Source organism: Coffea arabica, chromosome 8e (genome assembly GCF_036785885.1).
Source record: "Coffea arabica cultivar ET-39 chromosome 8e, Coffea Arabica ET-39 HiFi, whole genome shotgun sequence".
Lineage (NCBI taxonomy): Eukaryota > Viridiplantae > Streptophyta > Magnoliopsida > Gentianales > Rubiaceae > Coffea > Coffea arabica.
Genome location: NC_092324.1, coordinates 34877215 through 34894955, shown reverse-complemented (window position 1 = coordinate 34894955; position 17741 = coordinate 34877215). Strand labels below are relative to the sequence as shown.

The 17741-nt window shown below is 34.3% G+C and overlaps 2 protein-coding genes across 2 annotated transcripts; one reads left to right on the top strand and one right to left on the bottom strand.

Annotated features, from left to right (window-relative positions):
- Nucleotides 1–5839: 5839 nt before the first annotated feature.
- On the bottom strand, nt 5840–8352 carry LOC140012597 (tryptophan N-monooxygenase CYP79A68-like). Its single transcript, XM_072060846.1, has 2 exons — nt 7360–8352; nt 5840–6463 (listed from the first exon to the last, which is right to left on the bottom strand). The coding sequence occupies exons 1-2, from the start codon at nt 8350–8352 to the stop codon at nt 5840–5842; spliced, it is 1617 nt and encodes a 538-aa protein (XP_071916947.1).
- A 3795-nt stretch (nt 8353–12147) lies between these two features.
- Nucleotides 12148–14217, top strand: LOC140012747 (uncharacterized). The gene is made up of 3 exons (XM_072061040.1): nt 12148–12157; nt 13615–14138; nt 14200–14217. The coding sequence occupies exons 1-3, from the start codon at nt 12148–12150 to the stop codon at nt 14215–14217; spliced, it is 552 nt and encodes a 183-aa protein (XP_071917141.1).
- Nucleotides 14218–17741: the final 3524 nt, after the last annotated feature.

The following is a 17741-nucleotide window of genomic DNA, read 5'->3' as shown; positions in this document are numbered from 1 at the left end:
GTTACCAAGACTTTGCTTGAAAAGGTCACCCGTGCTAAATCAGGCTGCATCCGGTTGTACTCCGACAATATTTGATGAATTTCAAAACGAGTTTGAGGAGTCAAGTGCTTTAGTTGTAAGGGTGATGAAATTGAGTGAAGAGGTAGTAGAGATTTCAGTTGGCAACTATCAAGGTGGGTTCGAGTGTGTGGCGATTTATTATCCATTATCCTAGTCCATTGTGTGCAGCGGGGTAACAAATTTCATGCAAATGGAATTCTGTGTTCCCATTGCATAAAAGTTCTTGATAAGTTGGAGATTAAGTTTATTCATGATTCATACATAATCGAGAGATGGAAACGGGAGGCTAGAGATGGCATTGCTATTGACATTCGGAGTTAGAAGCTTATTCAGAATTGGGGCTTGATGTTGGTCACCAGTATCGATTGATAGGCCCAAGCGCACTCGTGGTTACGACTCATGCAGCTAGGAATCCGGATGCTACTATGCTATTTGCTAAGACAATGAATCAACTTTGCCAGAATGTTGAACAACCACTATCTTCCAGCACTTGTGGTGACAATGGTAGATCCGTGTAGGCAATGAATTTGGATATTATAATATACGTGTAATTAACTATCATACTTTGCATTTACAACTAGTGCTAATTTTGGGAAACTTGCTAGAAATTTAGTAAGGCTCATCATTTTCATTGTTAGCTATATTTATCAAAAAATATACACAAACAACAAAAAAGAACGTAAGAAAAATCCATTAACTACAATCTTTAAGAAATTTGAAGCCCAGAATGCAAGAATTGTGGAAAAATGACATCAATTCAAGTTTAATATTGACTTTTTTTTTCCTATGACAATTTTTAATGCCAAAATTCCAAGGACATGAGTAGAGAAATAAGAACTACAATAGATAACATTGTTTTAAAAGGCGTTTCTAGTGTGAGTGCCAGGGCATTTGAATGGCGTTAAAGTGTTGTTTGGTGTTTCGCCAATTACTCGAGGTGAATGCCCGAGGGTTCGAACTTCGAAGTATTGGGCATTTGGGGCATCCGGAAAGTTTATGTACTTTTCCCTTTTTTTAATTTTGAACTTTGATTTTACTATTTTATCTTCCTTATGTTTGTTTCTTGTCCTTATTATTGTTTAAATGATTCCATTTATTTTCTCTTTGGAAATAGTTTGGAAAAAAATACAAAATAAAAGCATTCATGACTTTGTTTCCTATATATTCTTTTTCCTTTTTTCTGATCCCAAAATATAACTTTTTTTTATTAACATGATTCTAGATGACTAATGTATGAGTTAGAGTTATATTGTGATTTTAATTGTTAGACAACAATAACAATTTTTGTAATTTTCTTAATTTTATCAATTTTTTTATATTTATTAGTAATATATATATATGCACACATACATGTATAAATATTATAATTTTGTAGTATTATTGTATATCTTATTTTTATATATTTAAAAAATCAAAATTTGTGGAACTTACGTTACTGGTTTTGTTCGGACATAAGACGAACGGTCCAATGATCTTCTTTTTTTTTTTTTTTGTCAATTATTGTCGTCATCTACTCCTACTCCAACTTTAGCCTATTTTAAGGGGTTGATCCAACTAGATCTTCTTTTTTTTTGTCAATTGTTATCATTTATTCCTACTCCTACTCTAACCTATTGTAAAAGGGTGATCCAACTAGATTAAGAGAAACCGACGGGAACTAAATTACCATCGAATTTGAACCCTTAACCTTCCATTGCACAAGACATGTGGTGGCCAACTACTCTAGTGATAGTTGGTTCCGCTCAATGATTTCACCTTTTAAAATATTGATTGATAAATATAAGTACCAAAAATATATACATATCGACATTCTTGGGATAGCCAAGCAAGTTCCTTGCATCTGTGGTGTCTTGGGACGATGAGGATGTATGGGATCGGCGCGGCACTCGAAACAACCTGACAACGCAATGATTAATGCTTCAGCTCTTGCCATAAATGGGATGAATGCAGCACAAATTTTCTCACCTGTAGTATACCGTATTTTTGGGAGAACAGCCTGAGAAAGGCGAAGAAGAAACGAAGACAGAAATCACAATTTGTCTTTGGTAGTACCTTCCAGGGGTGCTATTAATTGCTATGTTTACAAACTCAGACTAGACAGTGATTTGATCGAGTTTAGGAGTTAATAGATTTGACCAGTTAAATCGAGGTCCAATTGGATGATGTCATAATGAATATAAATATATTTTAATTGTATATAAAAATAAAATAGCATAAAAAAATATGGCTAGAGTGGGTATAGTTGGTGAATTTATAAATAATACAAAGACTTCATTTTACAAAATTGTACAAATTGAGGTTCGAAATATAATGTAAAAACCATTTATTGTTAGATTTATAATTTCTTAAAAGCTAAGGCCCAAAACAAAATACCACCAAAGATTTGGGCATGAATGTAAAAGTCAATTCTTTTAACTCCTCTTTAAAAGGCAACTTTCCAGCCTTTCTTTCTTCCTCGCTGCCGCCGCCGGTCGTGTCAACTTTTCTAGACATCACACAACTGGTTCCTTTTCTCCCTATTTTCATTTTTTAAATTTCTATTTTGTTTCCTTATTCTATTAATAACACAAATCAAGACAACTTTCAATGGCTCTGTGACTCGCAAGTCCCGATTGGCCCCACATTAGAGCCCATGAAAAGCACCGAGAGGAGAAAAATAGTTGCAAACAAGCGCATGAAACTCCTCATCTTGGGAATTATCTAACACTACCCTCAGCAGAGAAAGTGGTGGACAATATATTGCAAGGGTATTCTTGTTTCTTTTTCTCGGCACTCTTTCTTGTTTCTTGAAACCTTTCACCATCTATCTCCCTCCTTTCTTGATTTTCCTTCCTTTCTTGCTATTCTTTTTCCTTCTCCCGATGTTGATTCCATATCTTTTGACAAAAATGAAAAACAACATTTCAGATCTGTGAGCACAGGTCATTGAGGGATCAAATTAAGATTTGAGTGTGAAGAGATTAAACAAAAAAAAAAAAAGTGGAAAAAAGAAAATCAAAATGAAAAAAGCAAAGTCAACAAAAAGTAAAAAATGAAGAAATCTCGGTTTTGACTAGTTTTTTAGTTTCTATCAAATCTGATTTTTGATCGATTTTTAGTTGAGTGATTTTATAGGTCAACTCAAATCGAACTCTTGACCGATTTTCGATGCAATCGATTGAACAAACTAGTACAGTCTGAATTTAAAAACAATGATTGATTGCAATTGCAACCTAGATAACACCATTTTTTTTTTTTTGTCAAAAGATAACACCATATGAAATTATCAAAAAGTAGCAATATCTCCTCAAAATAATGATTAAACCAGCCGATTCACGATGGCATCAAAGGACCCTCCAAGTTGATCTAAATTACGGTATAAACTGTCCACCAATTGAAACCAATTGAAATTCGCTTGACTATTTCATCTAATTCTTGGTTTAGTACCAAGTTTTTTTTTAATTTTTTTTGGGTTAATATGATAAAAATTAGTTTAGCCCCCCTTATTTTAAGTACACAAATCCCTTATGTAAGTAAAGTTTGCAAAATATTACTCTCCTATATATTCTTAAGGTGTTAGCTAATCTCATTTATAATGTTCAACTAAACAAAGAAAATGGCATGACATTAATTAGAAGTGTATAACTTGTGACTAGTCTTATAGTTATGTGTTTGTAGGCGTTTGCTACTACTACTAGTGACTAATGGATGCTATTCAATGTAATTAATACTTTTACGTAAAAAATATAACGACATGGTAGAATCGAAGTGAATTGTAATAAAGCAGATCGGAATGGAATGTTAACATAATTTTTTTTTTTAGTGCTACATGCAGAGGCAAAACTCAAACATATGGACATTTACTAGGAGGGGAATGCCCGCGCATCGCGCGGGTGTTTGGTGCCTGTGGTTAAAGAAGATTTTACGGTAGTTCAAGCGAATATCAAAAAACTCACGCACATTGAGTAACAAAATGAAGTAACAAAATATCTAATGTATACTGGGAGATGGAGAAGGAAATTATGCATGCTATCTTGCTCAGTTCATATATTTTGAAACAAATACTTGTATATGAGCTTTTCATTAACAAGACTAAATGAACTTTAAACAGATACCCAAACGATTCAGAGAATGGCAATAAACAAAGTGATTATCTACTTAAAGATGCATCTACACAACATTCTTGTTGATGAAAGTAGCCAACTATGGTGGAGGCTTTTTGATCAAAGTAGCCAACATTCTTTTTGATCAAAGTAGCCAACATTCTTGTTGATCGAAACCTATTCCAACAAAATCATGCCATTTAAATTGTATAGAACGACCAACTTTGTGGGGAAACAATAATATCAACATTAAATTGCGCTAACAGAGTATCCAATTTTGGAATGAAAGCATTTAGCTAACAATAGAAATTACGATTTTACAAAGCAAATCATACCTTTGAAAAAAAGAATGAAACCTCATCTCAAGTTGAACCATCAAGAATAACTTCACCAGAGAACCATATTGAAATCCAGAGTACAATGGCAATACAAATAAGTATTTACCGGAAGATGAAAGGAACATAACGGAAGAATGTGAAGGGACAGACATTTGAAGAATTGAAGTTGAAACTAATGCCCAATCATAAATTTCTTAATAAACCACATTGTCCTTACTTTAATTGAGATGAAAATGACGTTTGAAGTTCTTCAAGTTATAATAGCAAAGTAACAATAATAATTGATACAAACCAAAATGAATGTCTCTACAAGGACATTTAAGTAATTACACCAATAAAGAAGCTATTATGGGTTGTACCCATTGTAGAAAAGATGACCAAATAATCTCACATTCCAAAACTACCAAAACCTTTGAACAAATCATCACTGCATCTTTTAGAATACAAGGACATTTCAGTAAACACAATAATACACATGCTATCTAAAGTAGTACCCAATACTATAACTACACTCAAAACAACCTCACAATCCCAAAATACCCCTACTCTTGCGGTTGAAATTCAAAGCCATTCTTTGATCCAAACTAATTCTTATATAGTATAAGGAATTGTACACATCTCCCCAAGGATTGTTCTAACACATAAATATGCATAGTCAAGTTGATTCCAAATCCCTTGAGGTACTAAGATCCCATTGAATCATTTTCCTCTTCTGAAAGTACATCCTTTCTCTTTATAATCCTATTTCACATTGACATTAGAATTCAAAATCAACCCCATTTAGTCATGCATGCTATCAATTTTCACAAATTTAGTCCTTTAAATATGAAAAAATTAATTAAAAACTTGCAAGTTGAGGACAAGTAACAACACTTGTTTTTAGCTTTGGAATTTCGTTTATTATGATTTAAATCTTGCTTAATAATTATTTAATCAATTATTCTTATTCTAAAACTTTTGATTTACAATTTCATGATGATTATAAATTTGTCACTTTATTTTAATTGCCTAGAGTAGAAACTAGGCAATACCGTATCTTATAATCTTTTTATCTAAAAAATAGAGTTCCTTTTGAGAATCCAACTTTTCATAGTAACATCTTATTATTATATTTAGTTGTGGCATTCGATTAATTTACACATGATATCTTTAAATTCAAATTATTGACTTAGTAGATGTGCATTAGGAACAATAAAAGTTACTTATTTAAATAACAAAAATAGAAAACATTTGTTGATTTTAAATATGATTCTTTTTTTGGTACATCACAAAAGTGAAAACATGACATTAATAATACTAGGATAGAGGGTAGACATGAAGACGATACAGAAAAAGTTAAATCGTTGAGAATGTAACATCCTAGTTGAACTGTGGGAATCGTGGTTCAGCAACTGCAAAGAGAGGTTTGGCAAGGAAGCCAGCATCCTTGCCCTCTGCTAAATCAATTTGTGAAAGACCTGATGGAATCTTCCAGTTAAAGCATTGAAGAAGTCTGGCCAGCAACATTACAGTGACTGTGGAACCCAGGAGGACTCCCGGACATCCACGTCTTCCGGTGCTGAAGGAAAACATGTTGAATTCTGGATCGTTAAGATCTATTCTAGCATCATCCATGTGATTCATGTGGCATTCAGGCTTGAACTTTAGCGAATCCTCCCAAATTCGAGGATTACAGCCAAGTCCTGGACGGCTCAAGATAACATGGCTACCTTTCGGGATGAAGTAGCCACCAACAACGGTGTCCTGTGTAGATACATGAGGAACATTAAAGGGTGCATATGGATGGAGCCGAAAGGCCTCTTTTGCGCAGGCCTTCACATATTTCAGCCTCGCAAGGTCAGATTCTTGAACAAGTCTATCCTTTCCAACCACGGCGTCTATCTCTTCTGTGGCTTTTTGAAGCATTTCAGGTTGATTTAGCATCTCTGCTAATGCCCATTCCACAGCATTTGATGGATTATCGACTGTTGCAAACATTAGTTCCTGTGGAGCATCACAATAAAGTTAAAAGTGAAACGAATAATCCTTATTTTCCAAATTCAATAGCCGATTCTCTACAACAACATCATATTGCAAGTTGCATTTTGGTGGTGACTAAGGCTCATTGAGATTCCATCCTTTCTGATTTCAGTTAATCAACAAACTTGGGATTTTTTTTTTTTGTTTGGATATTGTCAAAGCGTGGCTGATGGGCTTGAGCTCACATAAACCACATCATTAAAACGTGGGTGAACAAGATGATGTCATCTTACATCATCTTTTGTACATCATTTGATGTGGTGGGGACATGGTTTTACGTCACCTTTTGCACATCATTTTATCTTAAGTTGTACTAATCAACGAGGTGGGGCATTTGCGAGTAGGCCTATACTCCCCGCGATTGATTTTGTACCAGCTTTTATTCTTGTGCCAGTCTATCCACATTTGACCTAACTTCCAGTAGAATCTCCAAATTGTTAAGTACTATTTTTAACTGTTCGGGTTTCAAATAGAATTCCCCCCATCAACTATTCCAAAACACATTTCCTTCACACACAAATTATAAACTCTCTTTTTTCTTTATTGAACAATTAATATCTCTTACTCTTTTTTTCTTTTTGCTTTGAAGAAAATATGTATCTCAATTTCCAAAAATTTCAATTTAATTGTGAACTCTGATGGCATGTGTTTTTTTTCCTTAGGTGTGAGACGAGCACGTATTTTTTTCACCATTTTCATAGGGTCTTGAAATAAAAATATGTCACTTTAGGATGTTATGCATGGCTTTTGGAGTTAGAAAAAAATTATGTTAAAAGGCACTAACTGATAAGGAGCTAAAGTTTAATTATTGTTTAAGAAATTGTTTATGTAACCAAGCAGCAGGATAGAGGATTCCTTACAGTAATTTGTGCTCTGATCTCCTCAGTTGTTAATAGCGGTCTGCCATTGTTATCTTTGAGCCTGATTAGGACATCAAGAAGGTCTTCTTCCTCATTTTTTAGGCCACTCTCCCACATTTTAATCCTTTTCTCAATTTCAGGATCTTGGTGCTTTCGTACACATGCAATGGCCATAGTAAGAACCTTTCTGTGGCCATCAAAATCAAAAATCTTCATCCAGGGCATGTAATCGGATAAGCTGAATGCATACAAGTGAGCAAGCAGTTTGAAGAGTGCATTAATATGTTCAACTTCCTCAGCACCTGGTCCTCCATCTTCCATTCCTTTCCCGAAGAATCTCTTGTTGAAAATCATCTTTCTAATCACATTTCCGAAGTAGTGTCGGGTAGCCAATCTTATGTCCACTACCCCACCACTGGCATCGTCCTTGCACTGATTGTAAACATAATTAACCAAATGATCTGCTTCCTCTGTTCGCTTGCTATGAAGCCTTTGGTGTTTAGCAGGTGAGAGCACACTGGAAACGATTATTCTCTTCATTTTCTTGTATTGATCGCCCAAAGGTGAAAGGATTGTCGTCAAGTATCCTTCACTACTAAGTTCTGCAGACATGCAAAAAGGTCTGTTGGAGAAAATCGAGTCATGTTTCTTGAAGAACTCGCGAGCGAGCTCAGGAGAAGTGACAGAAATGACATGAACACCGAAAATACGGAAACAAGCGATTTCGGTATTCATATCATCCATGACTTTGCGTATCCATCGATGTGTTGGTCTGTTTCTCAGCATTTGGAAAATGCAACCAAAGAAAGGCAAGGAGTTTGGGCCAAGAGGGAGAGGGAATCGAGGTTTGTTGTTCTTTAGACAAATCATTATCCATTTGTCCATGGTAAAGACCAACAAAACCAGAGCCATGAATCCTGAGAAATATGGGATCCATGACATTGAGGCAAATCTCAAGCTTGAATCAACACGAAGACCGGATGTGTAATTCATCACTTAAGACAGTATGAAAGGGTTATTAGGCTGTGTAAGCTTGTTTATTCTTATTACACAGTCTAAGGTGGGGTGTAGGCAATTGTTGTTGATGGTCTGTAAAGAGTGCGATCATGCGAGCTTTTATAGGAGAGTCTCAAGCTATTCAATACGCGGCCAACTTGAAAGAAAAACTTTGAAACTTCATTATTGGATTGTTAGATTTTACTAGCAAGGAAATTTACGAATAAATATTTTTTTTTCTAAAAACCCTTGAAAACTCTTCATATTGCTACTACATTCATTAGTTATTACAATCACAAACTCTAGTTGCAAACATTTTGAAATTCATATCCACAAGTCTTGCACTTTATGTAGTATTAGTTAGAATAAGTCACATCAAAATTACAATAATTTCTCTTAATCTTTCTCTAATTTTTAGTTTATTTGTTTGTGGACCGTGAATCAGTTGAAATTAATTTAAGAAATATGGCACTCTATTTTTAGATATTTTTAGCGTAAAAAGTTAGGATATCATTAGTAGAATTAAGTAGTAACCACGACTCTGCACGGGGCCAAACAAAAGTGTAGGTTTGGGATAGGTAAAGAGAAATCCAAATTCTCTCATAAGTAATAAATTTGTGGGAAAAAGTTCAATCTCTTTACCAATATAAATTCAGTGTCTAAACTTTTATTTTTTTTTAGATAATATATTATCTAAACATATATTCTTTTTTTGTCATTGAAGTCTTTTAGAGCCAATGTCAGTATCACCAACAGTGAGACAAATGTCAAGAACAAGTCATGTCACGTCGTTCAATTTAAATTAATCTTGCTCAACATTTATTAATCATGCTCAACAGTTCTTCAATAATTGGGTTGTTTTACCACCTAATCACTAGTGTATTAGTAAAGAGATAGGGGCACAACCACAACCATCGTTGTTCTAATAAATTCATGCTCTGAATCAATTATGCAATATATCAGCATGTCTACCCAAATAAAATTTAAACAAAAATCCCAACTGAGTCGTATCATTTTACCATTTTGTTGTTCTGTAAAAGAGCGAGAATTATTTATTTGCACCACTAAAAGTAGTTATTTCCCTAAAGAATACAGCATAAGTACGTGAGTTCGCTAAAGATTACGTTAGGTCTATTTACGTAGTTAAATTTTCAGGACATAAAGAGAATACGTTTTGTCAATTTCAAATCTAGAATAATTGTTGCTATTGATAGACTGCTTTGCCAAAATAATTTTCCTTCTAGAAAATAATCCTTAATAATACTCTTCTAAACGTTATTCTGTTACTAATCTGTTTGTTTACACGCAGTCTCCTAATCAAAGGGAGAAAATGTCACTTGCAAATATTTTATTCCACTCTCTTTCTTTTTCACTTAGGTATATGTCGTGCCTATTTGTTTTTTGCAGCCATTCTTCCTACAGTCTTCTTGATTGTGTCTTATCCAAGTTCCTTTCTTTATTTCTCGTCATATGCAACTCGTCATATTTCGTGGTCAAAAGGATCTACAAATATGAATTTAGTTTTTATATTTAGGTTTTTTACACAAGGCGGATGACTATTCTCGTCCATTAGCATCAGTCTCATAATTTGTGGATAATTTTCGTAAAATCGGGCAAAATTAAGCTCCTCACTTAATACACTGTAAACAAGTTTTCAAAAGTTAAAATTGACAGGCTTTAAGCATGTAAGGCAAATAATGATTATAGTTTAATGTGCACTGAAAAAGTTTTATTGAAATGGGGAAAGAGAAATGCAAAAAACTCTCCTTCATAGTGAACCAAGAAAGAAAATTTAACATATTATATGAACCAAGATAGTTAATGGTAACAACAGCAAAAAAGAAAAAAAAAACCATGAATTTACAACAATTGATGTCTAAAAATTCTCAGTGATGACATTTTATTATACACATGGCAAAAAAAAATTACATGTAATTACAACTATTTAAGAAATTTCCTAACATCGTAAAATTTCACAAGGTACAATAGAGAAAGAATTTTACTAACCTTTGAAATTGTAGATAAGTAAATTCGAGGAACTGAATTATCACTAAGGATTCATGGTTGTGCAATAATGAATAAGTTTCCAAGAGTTGTTATTGACATTTTAAGAGGATGAAACTAAAGACAAAAAAAAAAAAACGAGAGAGGGAGAGCAGGAAAAGAAGAGATTAAATCAAGGAAAGAACCTCTCAACGAAAAAGAAGATAAGAGATAAAGTCTGCACATGATTATTTTTCCATAAAGGGACTACAATTATTCTACATGACAATAAATAGATTAACAAGGGAATAAAGTTTGAAAATGCATTAATTTGGAAACTATTTTCAAAAAGAAGATTATTGTGGCAAAAAACTCGCTATTGACAAGGAACTAAATTTCGAAGTTGATATTCCCCAAAATAGTCTGGATGTTCAGATCTTTTTATTCCATAAAGATCTCAAAGTAAATGTCTCGATCTAACGCATCTATTTGTACATCTTTTTCACTAGTTGAAATCTTTCTAATATTCTAACATGGCCTCGGTTGGTGGCCTTCAATGCACTTGAGATGGGTGCCCGCCTAAGGTCTATCAAAGTGGCACAGCCTACTCTAACATGTGTCATTTTTTAGATTATCTAATTATTTTAAATTTTTAACAAATTTAACATGTGTCATTTTTAAGATTATTTAATTATTTTAAATTTTTAACAAATTCAATAGTTTCCAATGGTTATTGTTTGCTAAATTCAAACTTCAAATCCCAATAGAACACGGGACGTAAATTTGAATGTCTAGATCCTTACTTTATTTTAATAATTTAAATTGTTTTAAATTATTTAGAATTCCGTGCCATGCATGTACAGTACACGGAACATAAAAGTAGTAAAGAGATAGATGTGCCGAAAAATTAACTCCAGTTTAATAAGCAAATCTAAATTTCATTGCAACCAAACAGAAAACTACCAAGCACTACGGGATCCACTAAAAGGATGACTAGAGCTACTTTGAGCTGATTGTATAGGGATTACTACTCCAAGATTTTTTGCTCGCAATACATAGGGCCTTGGGCCCTCCATAAGATCCCAAAAAAAAAAAAAAAAAATCTACCAAGTATTACATAGTTGGGACAAAAGTAGCATCAGGTACTTCAATTTTTCATGAACTTAAAATCCAAGTTCCATATTGAAAATATTGAAAGTACCCTCAGTTTTTTTCATTTGTTTATTAGGGTAAGATCTTGTTCAAATTTTGCGATTTCTTGGTCATTTCACCATATCTCAGCATTGATTTTAAACTTGAACCAGTTGGATAAAAGATCTAATGGTATTAACATGCACATATATTTATTGGACTGCTCGTGATTTATTTGATCTGTTAAAATTTCACAGTGTAATTGTTGGATCCTTAATCCAACATTAGACTTATATGTGAATAATTATGTATTGCAAACTGTCAATTAAGGTTAAACCCAATTAAAGTGATCAAATATAGTTTGGGTTTAATGTATCTAATAGGATGTGGGCCCTTTTATGTGTAGAAACTTATGGACTCCTATTTCAATGATGGGCTGAAATAGGGCTCCAAAGGTAACAGGAATGTTACCTATAAATAGGGTTATGGTCCCCAGGTCACAGGCATCGTTTTAGTTGTCGTATTTCCTAATACCACAAAATAGCCCTTCCCTGATATCCCATCATCAGGAAAGATACCAGAGAGAAACTAAAGGCCTCTCTCAAAGGATCGGTGAATACCTGTTGACCTGGAAGGCCACCCCAAATCTCTAAGGATTCAAGTATCAAGTTTATCAATATGGATTCAGGTACGCTTCCGCTATTTTACGATTTAATGTATTTCTTAATAATCGCCATATAGATCTTGGGTTTGATAGGTGATGGTTTTCACCAAAGGTTAATTTAGATAACCACCCTAACAAGTGGTATCAGAGCCCCATATGGTTGATTATTAGGAAATTTTTTGGGTTTTGATATGTATATATATATTTAAAGAAAGTTATGTGTAATACTTGTGAACAATCGGCTAACAAGATATTGGTTGAGACTATGATTGTTGACCTTTTGGTTTTTGTTCACAATTTGTTACCTTGTGTTTCGGCTTTCGGGTTCACGGTGTATGATTGTTTGCATATGTTATAACCAGTTTTTTATGACAGTAGGCAATTCAAGTTTGAATTGTCGATTGTTAACTCATGTTCTGTCCTTAGAATCATTTATGTTGCAAAATCATGGCAGGGCCCACACGTTAATGGTTTGAATATTTAGTCACATGTTTCGGTTATCATTTCTGTGGCTGTACTTACAATAGCTACGTTGATTCATTGCTTCTGTTTCATAAAATTCAAGTGGGATCCGCATGCTTGGATGATGCAAGTTAATTTGTCTTCTGGCTTCGGGATGTCATTCGTTCTTTTCCCTACTTTAAGGATTAAAATTGATAAGAAAATATTTGGAGTTTCAATGTTCTGTCCATAAAATTAATTTGATTAATACTTGAATTTTTGACTTATCTTCTTGGGTAATGGAGCTAATGTGCCTATATTTGTGTTATGAAAATTAGGGTTTATTTAATTTAAATAAACCCTAATAAAGTTAATAAGATATTTAAGCCCAACAAAGTCCATATGTTTGGCCCACCATATATATATAAAGTATTTATGCATTTCAAAAAAAAAAAAAAAATTTTGGGCTTGAATAATGAATTGGATCAAATTATGGATATGGATCTTTGGTCCAATAAGTTTTGATCCAATTGATTGTTTGATCAGAGTTAACTAAAGTTGACCTTGATCAAAATTTTGTTTAATTTGTATAGTTTTAAATTTGAATATTGGTATGATTATATATATTTTGGAATGAATTAATTGAAATAATATGTCACCAAAGTTACCTCTATTATGGAAATTAATTTATTTTAAAATATAATTAGTTGGGCACTAGTAATTTTATGAATATTGATCAGCCCAAAGGAAGGTCAATATTTAATGAAATTACATGTGCACTTGTGGTAATAAATACGTGATAATTATTTGGATTTTACATGTGATTTATAAATTGGCCCAAAGGAAAATTTATTTTCGACATGTTATTATTATCAGTATTTATTACTGCACCAAGATATCACTCAGAAGTTAATATTTTTGTCCAAAGACGAAATATTAATGGAATATCGGTATCTTGAGATGAGACTGCCATTATTTGAATTTATTATTATTTTGGTTTATGTGAGCATTGTTTTAATTATATTCTGTTTTCTGTTCAGTTGCGAATGATCTTACAAATATTACTTCCAACATCAATAATATTCCTATGCTGAATGGCACAAACTTCAAGTCCTGGAAAGAAAATCTCTTGATAGTACTTGGAGTAATGGATCTCGACCTTGCGTTAAGGATTGATTCTCCCCCACCTCTTACAGATCAGAGTACCTCTGATGAAAAGAAAAATAATGAGAGGTGGGAGAGATCAAATCGCTTGTGTCTGATGATTATTAAAAAGGCCGTTCCAGAAGCATTCAGGGGAACAATGTCAGAAACAACTGTAACCTCTAAAGAGTTCCTTCAGGACATTGAAAAAAGGTTTGTTAAGAACGAAAAGGCTGAAGTTAGTACGCTCTTGACACGCCTAGTTTCAATGAAATATAGTGGCAAAGGCAACATCAGAGAGTATATCATGGAGATGTCTCATCTTGCTTCGAAATTAAATGCACTTAAGTTGAAACTCTCTGAAGAGTTACTAGTGCATTTGATTTTAATATCTCTTCCTACACAATTTAGCCAGTTTAAGGTGAGTTACAATTGTCAAAAGGAGACTTGGTCTCTAAATGAACTCATCTCACACTGTGTAGAGGAAGAGGAAAGGTTGAAGCAAGAGCAGACAGAAAGTGCACATCTGGTGTCAACCACTAATAATAAAAGTAAGGGATTTAAAAGAAAGAAGGAAAAAGGAGCTGCAGGTACAGCGCCACAAAAGAAACAACAAAAGAAATCAAATGATCAGGGAAAGAATAGTTGTTTCTTCTGTGGAGCTGAAGGGCATCAAAAGAAGCATTGCACCAACTATCACGCTTGGCGTGCTAAGAAAGGTATGCTTCTTAATTTGGTTTGTTCTGAGGTTAATTTAACTTCGGTACCTAGACACACATGGTGGTTAGATTCTGGTGCAACAACTCACATCAGTGTGTCTATGCAGGGTTGCCTGAATTGCCGAAAGCCTAATGATAATGAAAGATATATCTACGTGGGCGATGGCAAAACAGTTCAAGTTGAGGCAATTGGAGTTTTTAGATTATTGTTAAAGACCGGATTTTATTTGGATCTCCATGAGACATTTGTTGTACCGTCTTTTAGACGTAATTTAATTTACGTTTCTGCTTTGAACAAATTTGGTTACTTTTGTTCATTTGGAAATGGAAAATTTGAATTGTTTCATGATTCAAAATTGGTTGGTTCTGGTTCTTTAGTGCATTACGATAATCTATATTTAATTGATACGATTGCCTCATTTAATGAATCTCTGCATTTGAGTACTAGAGGAGTTAAAAGAAAATTAGCCAATGAGAATTCAGCTGCATTATGGCACAAGAGATTGGGACATATCTCCAAACGGAGAATGGAAAGGCTTGTGTCAAATGAAATTCTCGACCCCTTAAATTTTACAGATTTTAATGATTGTATTAACTGTATAAAGGGGAAACAAACCAATAAAAGGAGATTTGAAGCCAATAGGTCCTTAGACGTCTTAGAACTTATACATACAGATATTTGTGGACCATTTCCTACATCTGCTTGGAATGGTCAACAATATTTTATAACGTTCATAGAAGATTTTTCAAGATATGACTACATATATCTCATTTCTGAAAAGTCGCAGTCACTGGACGTGTTCAAAAATTTTAAGGCCGAAGTTGAGAATCAACTCAACAAAAGAATTAAAAGCGTCAGATCTGACCGTGGTGGTGAGTACTATGGTCGATATGACGGTTCAGGTGAACAACGTCCAGGACCATTTGCTAAATACTAGAGGAATGCGGTATCGTTCCACAGTACACTATGCCGGGTTCACCCACTATGAATGGTGTAGCTGAAAGACGAAATAGAACGCTTAAAGACATGGTAAGGAGTATGATATGTCATTCTACCTTACCAGAATCACTCTGGGGAGAAGCACTTAAAACTACAGCATATATTGTTAATAGAGTTCCAACTAAAGCAACTATCATAACCCCTTATGAACTTTGGATTGGGAAAAAGCCCAGTTTAAAGCATCTACATATTTGGGGATGTCCAGCTGAGGCAAGGCCTTATAGGCCTAATGAAAGGAAACTGGACTCAAGAACGATTAGTTGTTATTTTATTGGATACTCTGAAAAATCCAGAGGTTACAAGTTTTATGATCCCACAGTTAAATCAATTTTTGAGACAGGAAATGCTCGGTTCTTTGAGGATGTCGAGTTTGGGGGAGAAAATACAGTAAGGGACATTGTCTTTAAAGAGGAATATATTAATATTCCCACAGGTGTCATTGCTCTTGCTCAGGATCCTATTCCTGAATTTGATCATGACATGACAAATGAAGACAATGTCGAAGAGCAAACTGTTATAGAAAAACAAACTCTTCCTCTTCAAGAACCAGTGCCATTAAGAAGATCCACTAGAGAAAGGAGAAGTGCAGTGCCAGATGATTACATTGTTTTTCTCCAAGAACATGAGGATGACTCTGGATTGATGGAAGATGATCCAATCAACTTCCGTCAAGCCATGGAGAGTTCAAATTTTCAAAAGTGGATCGATGCCATGAATGAGGAGATTAAATCCATGAAGGACAATGATGTTTGGGATCTTGTCCCATTGCCAGAAGGTGCGAAACCCATTGGTTGTAAATGGATATTTAAAATCAAGAGGGATTCAAAAGGCAATGTGGAAAGATACAAAACTCGTCTTGTCGCTAAGGGATTTACACAAAAGGAAGGTATCGATTATAAAGAAACCTTCTCTTCAGTCTCTTCAAAGGACTCTTTTAGAATTATCATGGCATTAGTGGCACATTTTGATCTTGAGTTACATCAGATGGACGTAAAGACAGCGTTTCTCAATGGTAACATTGATGAGACAATTTATATGGTGCAACCAGAAAACTTTGTATCAGGATATCCAAAGAATATGGTTTGCAAACTTAAAAAATCCATCTATGGGCTCAAACAAGCGTCTCGACAATGGTATTTCAAATTTCATCAGGTGATCATCTCATTTGGTTTCGAGATGAATTTAGTGGATGATTGTATATACCATAAGTTCTGTGGGAGCAAATATATTTTTCTGGTATTGTATGTTGATGATATTTTGCTTGCCAGCAACGATATTGGTCTATTGCATGAAACTAAGAAATTTCTAACTAAGAATTTTGAGATGAAAGATCTTGGTGATGCATCTTTTGTGTTAGGTATACAAATACGTCGGGATCGATCTCGGGGTATTTTAGAACTATCACAAAAGGGCTATATCGAAAAGGTTCTCAAAAGGTATGGCATGCAAAATTGTAAACCAGGTAACACTCCCGTGGCTAAAGGAGACAAATTTAGTCTTGAGCAGTGTCCCAAGAATGCTTTTGAGGAAAGAGAGATGCAAAAGATTCCTTATGCCTCAGCAGTAGGGAGTCTAATGTATGCTCAAGTTTGTACGCGTCCGGATATTGCGTACATTACTGGGATGTTGGGTAGATATTTGAGTAATCCTGGATTAGATCATTGGAAAGCAACCAAACGGATCTTACGATATCTACAGAAAACAAAGGACTACATGCTCACGTATCGGAAGTCAGATGAGTTAGAGATCATTGGGTATACTGATTCCGATTATGCTGGATGCAAAGATACTATGAAGTCAACGTCAGGCTATGTCTACTTGTTGGCTGGAGGTGCCATATCTTGGAAGAGTGCTAAACAGTCCCTCATAGCATCTTCCACTATGGCTGCAGAATTTATAGCTTGTTATGAGGCATCCAACCAGGGAATTTGGCTGCGAAATTTCGTCACAGGATTACGTGTAGTGGATGGCATTGAAAGACCACTCAAATTATTCTGTGACAATAAGTCAGCAGTCTTATATTCCAATAACAATAGGAGCTCGACCAAATCTAAACATATAGATATCAAGTTCCTGACTGTTAAAGAAAGAGTGCAGAATGGACAGTTATCAATAGAGCACATCGGGACAAACTCAATGGTTGCGGATCCGCTTACTAAGGGATTGCCACTCAAAATGTTTCATGAGCATACTGCTCATATGGGTGTCGTATTAAACGATGTATAGTTTTAGTGGGAGTTTGTTATTTTAAATGCTCTTATGATATTTTTCCGGTTATTAAGGATTTAAGAATATTTTATGTATA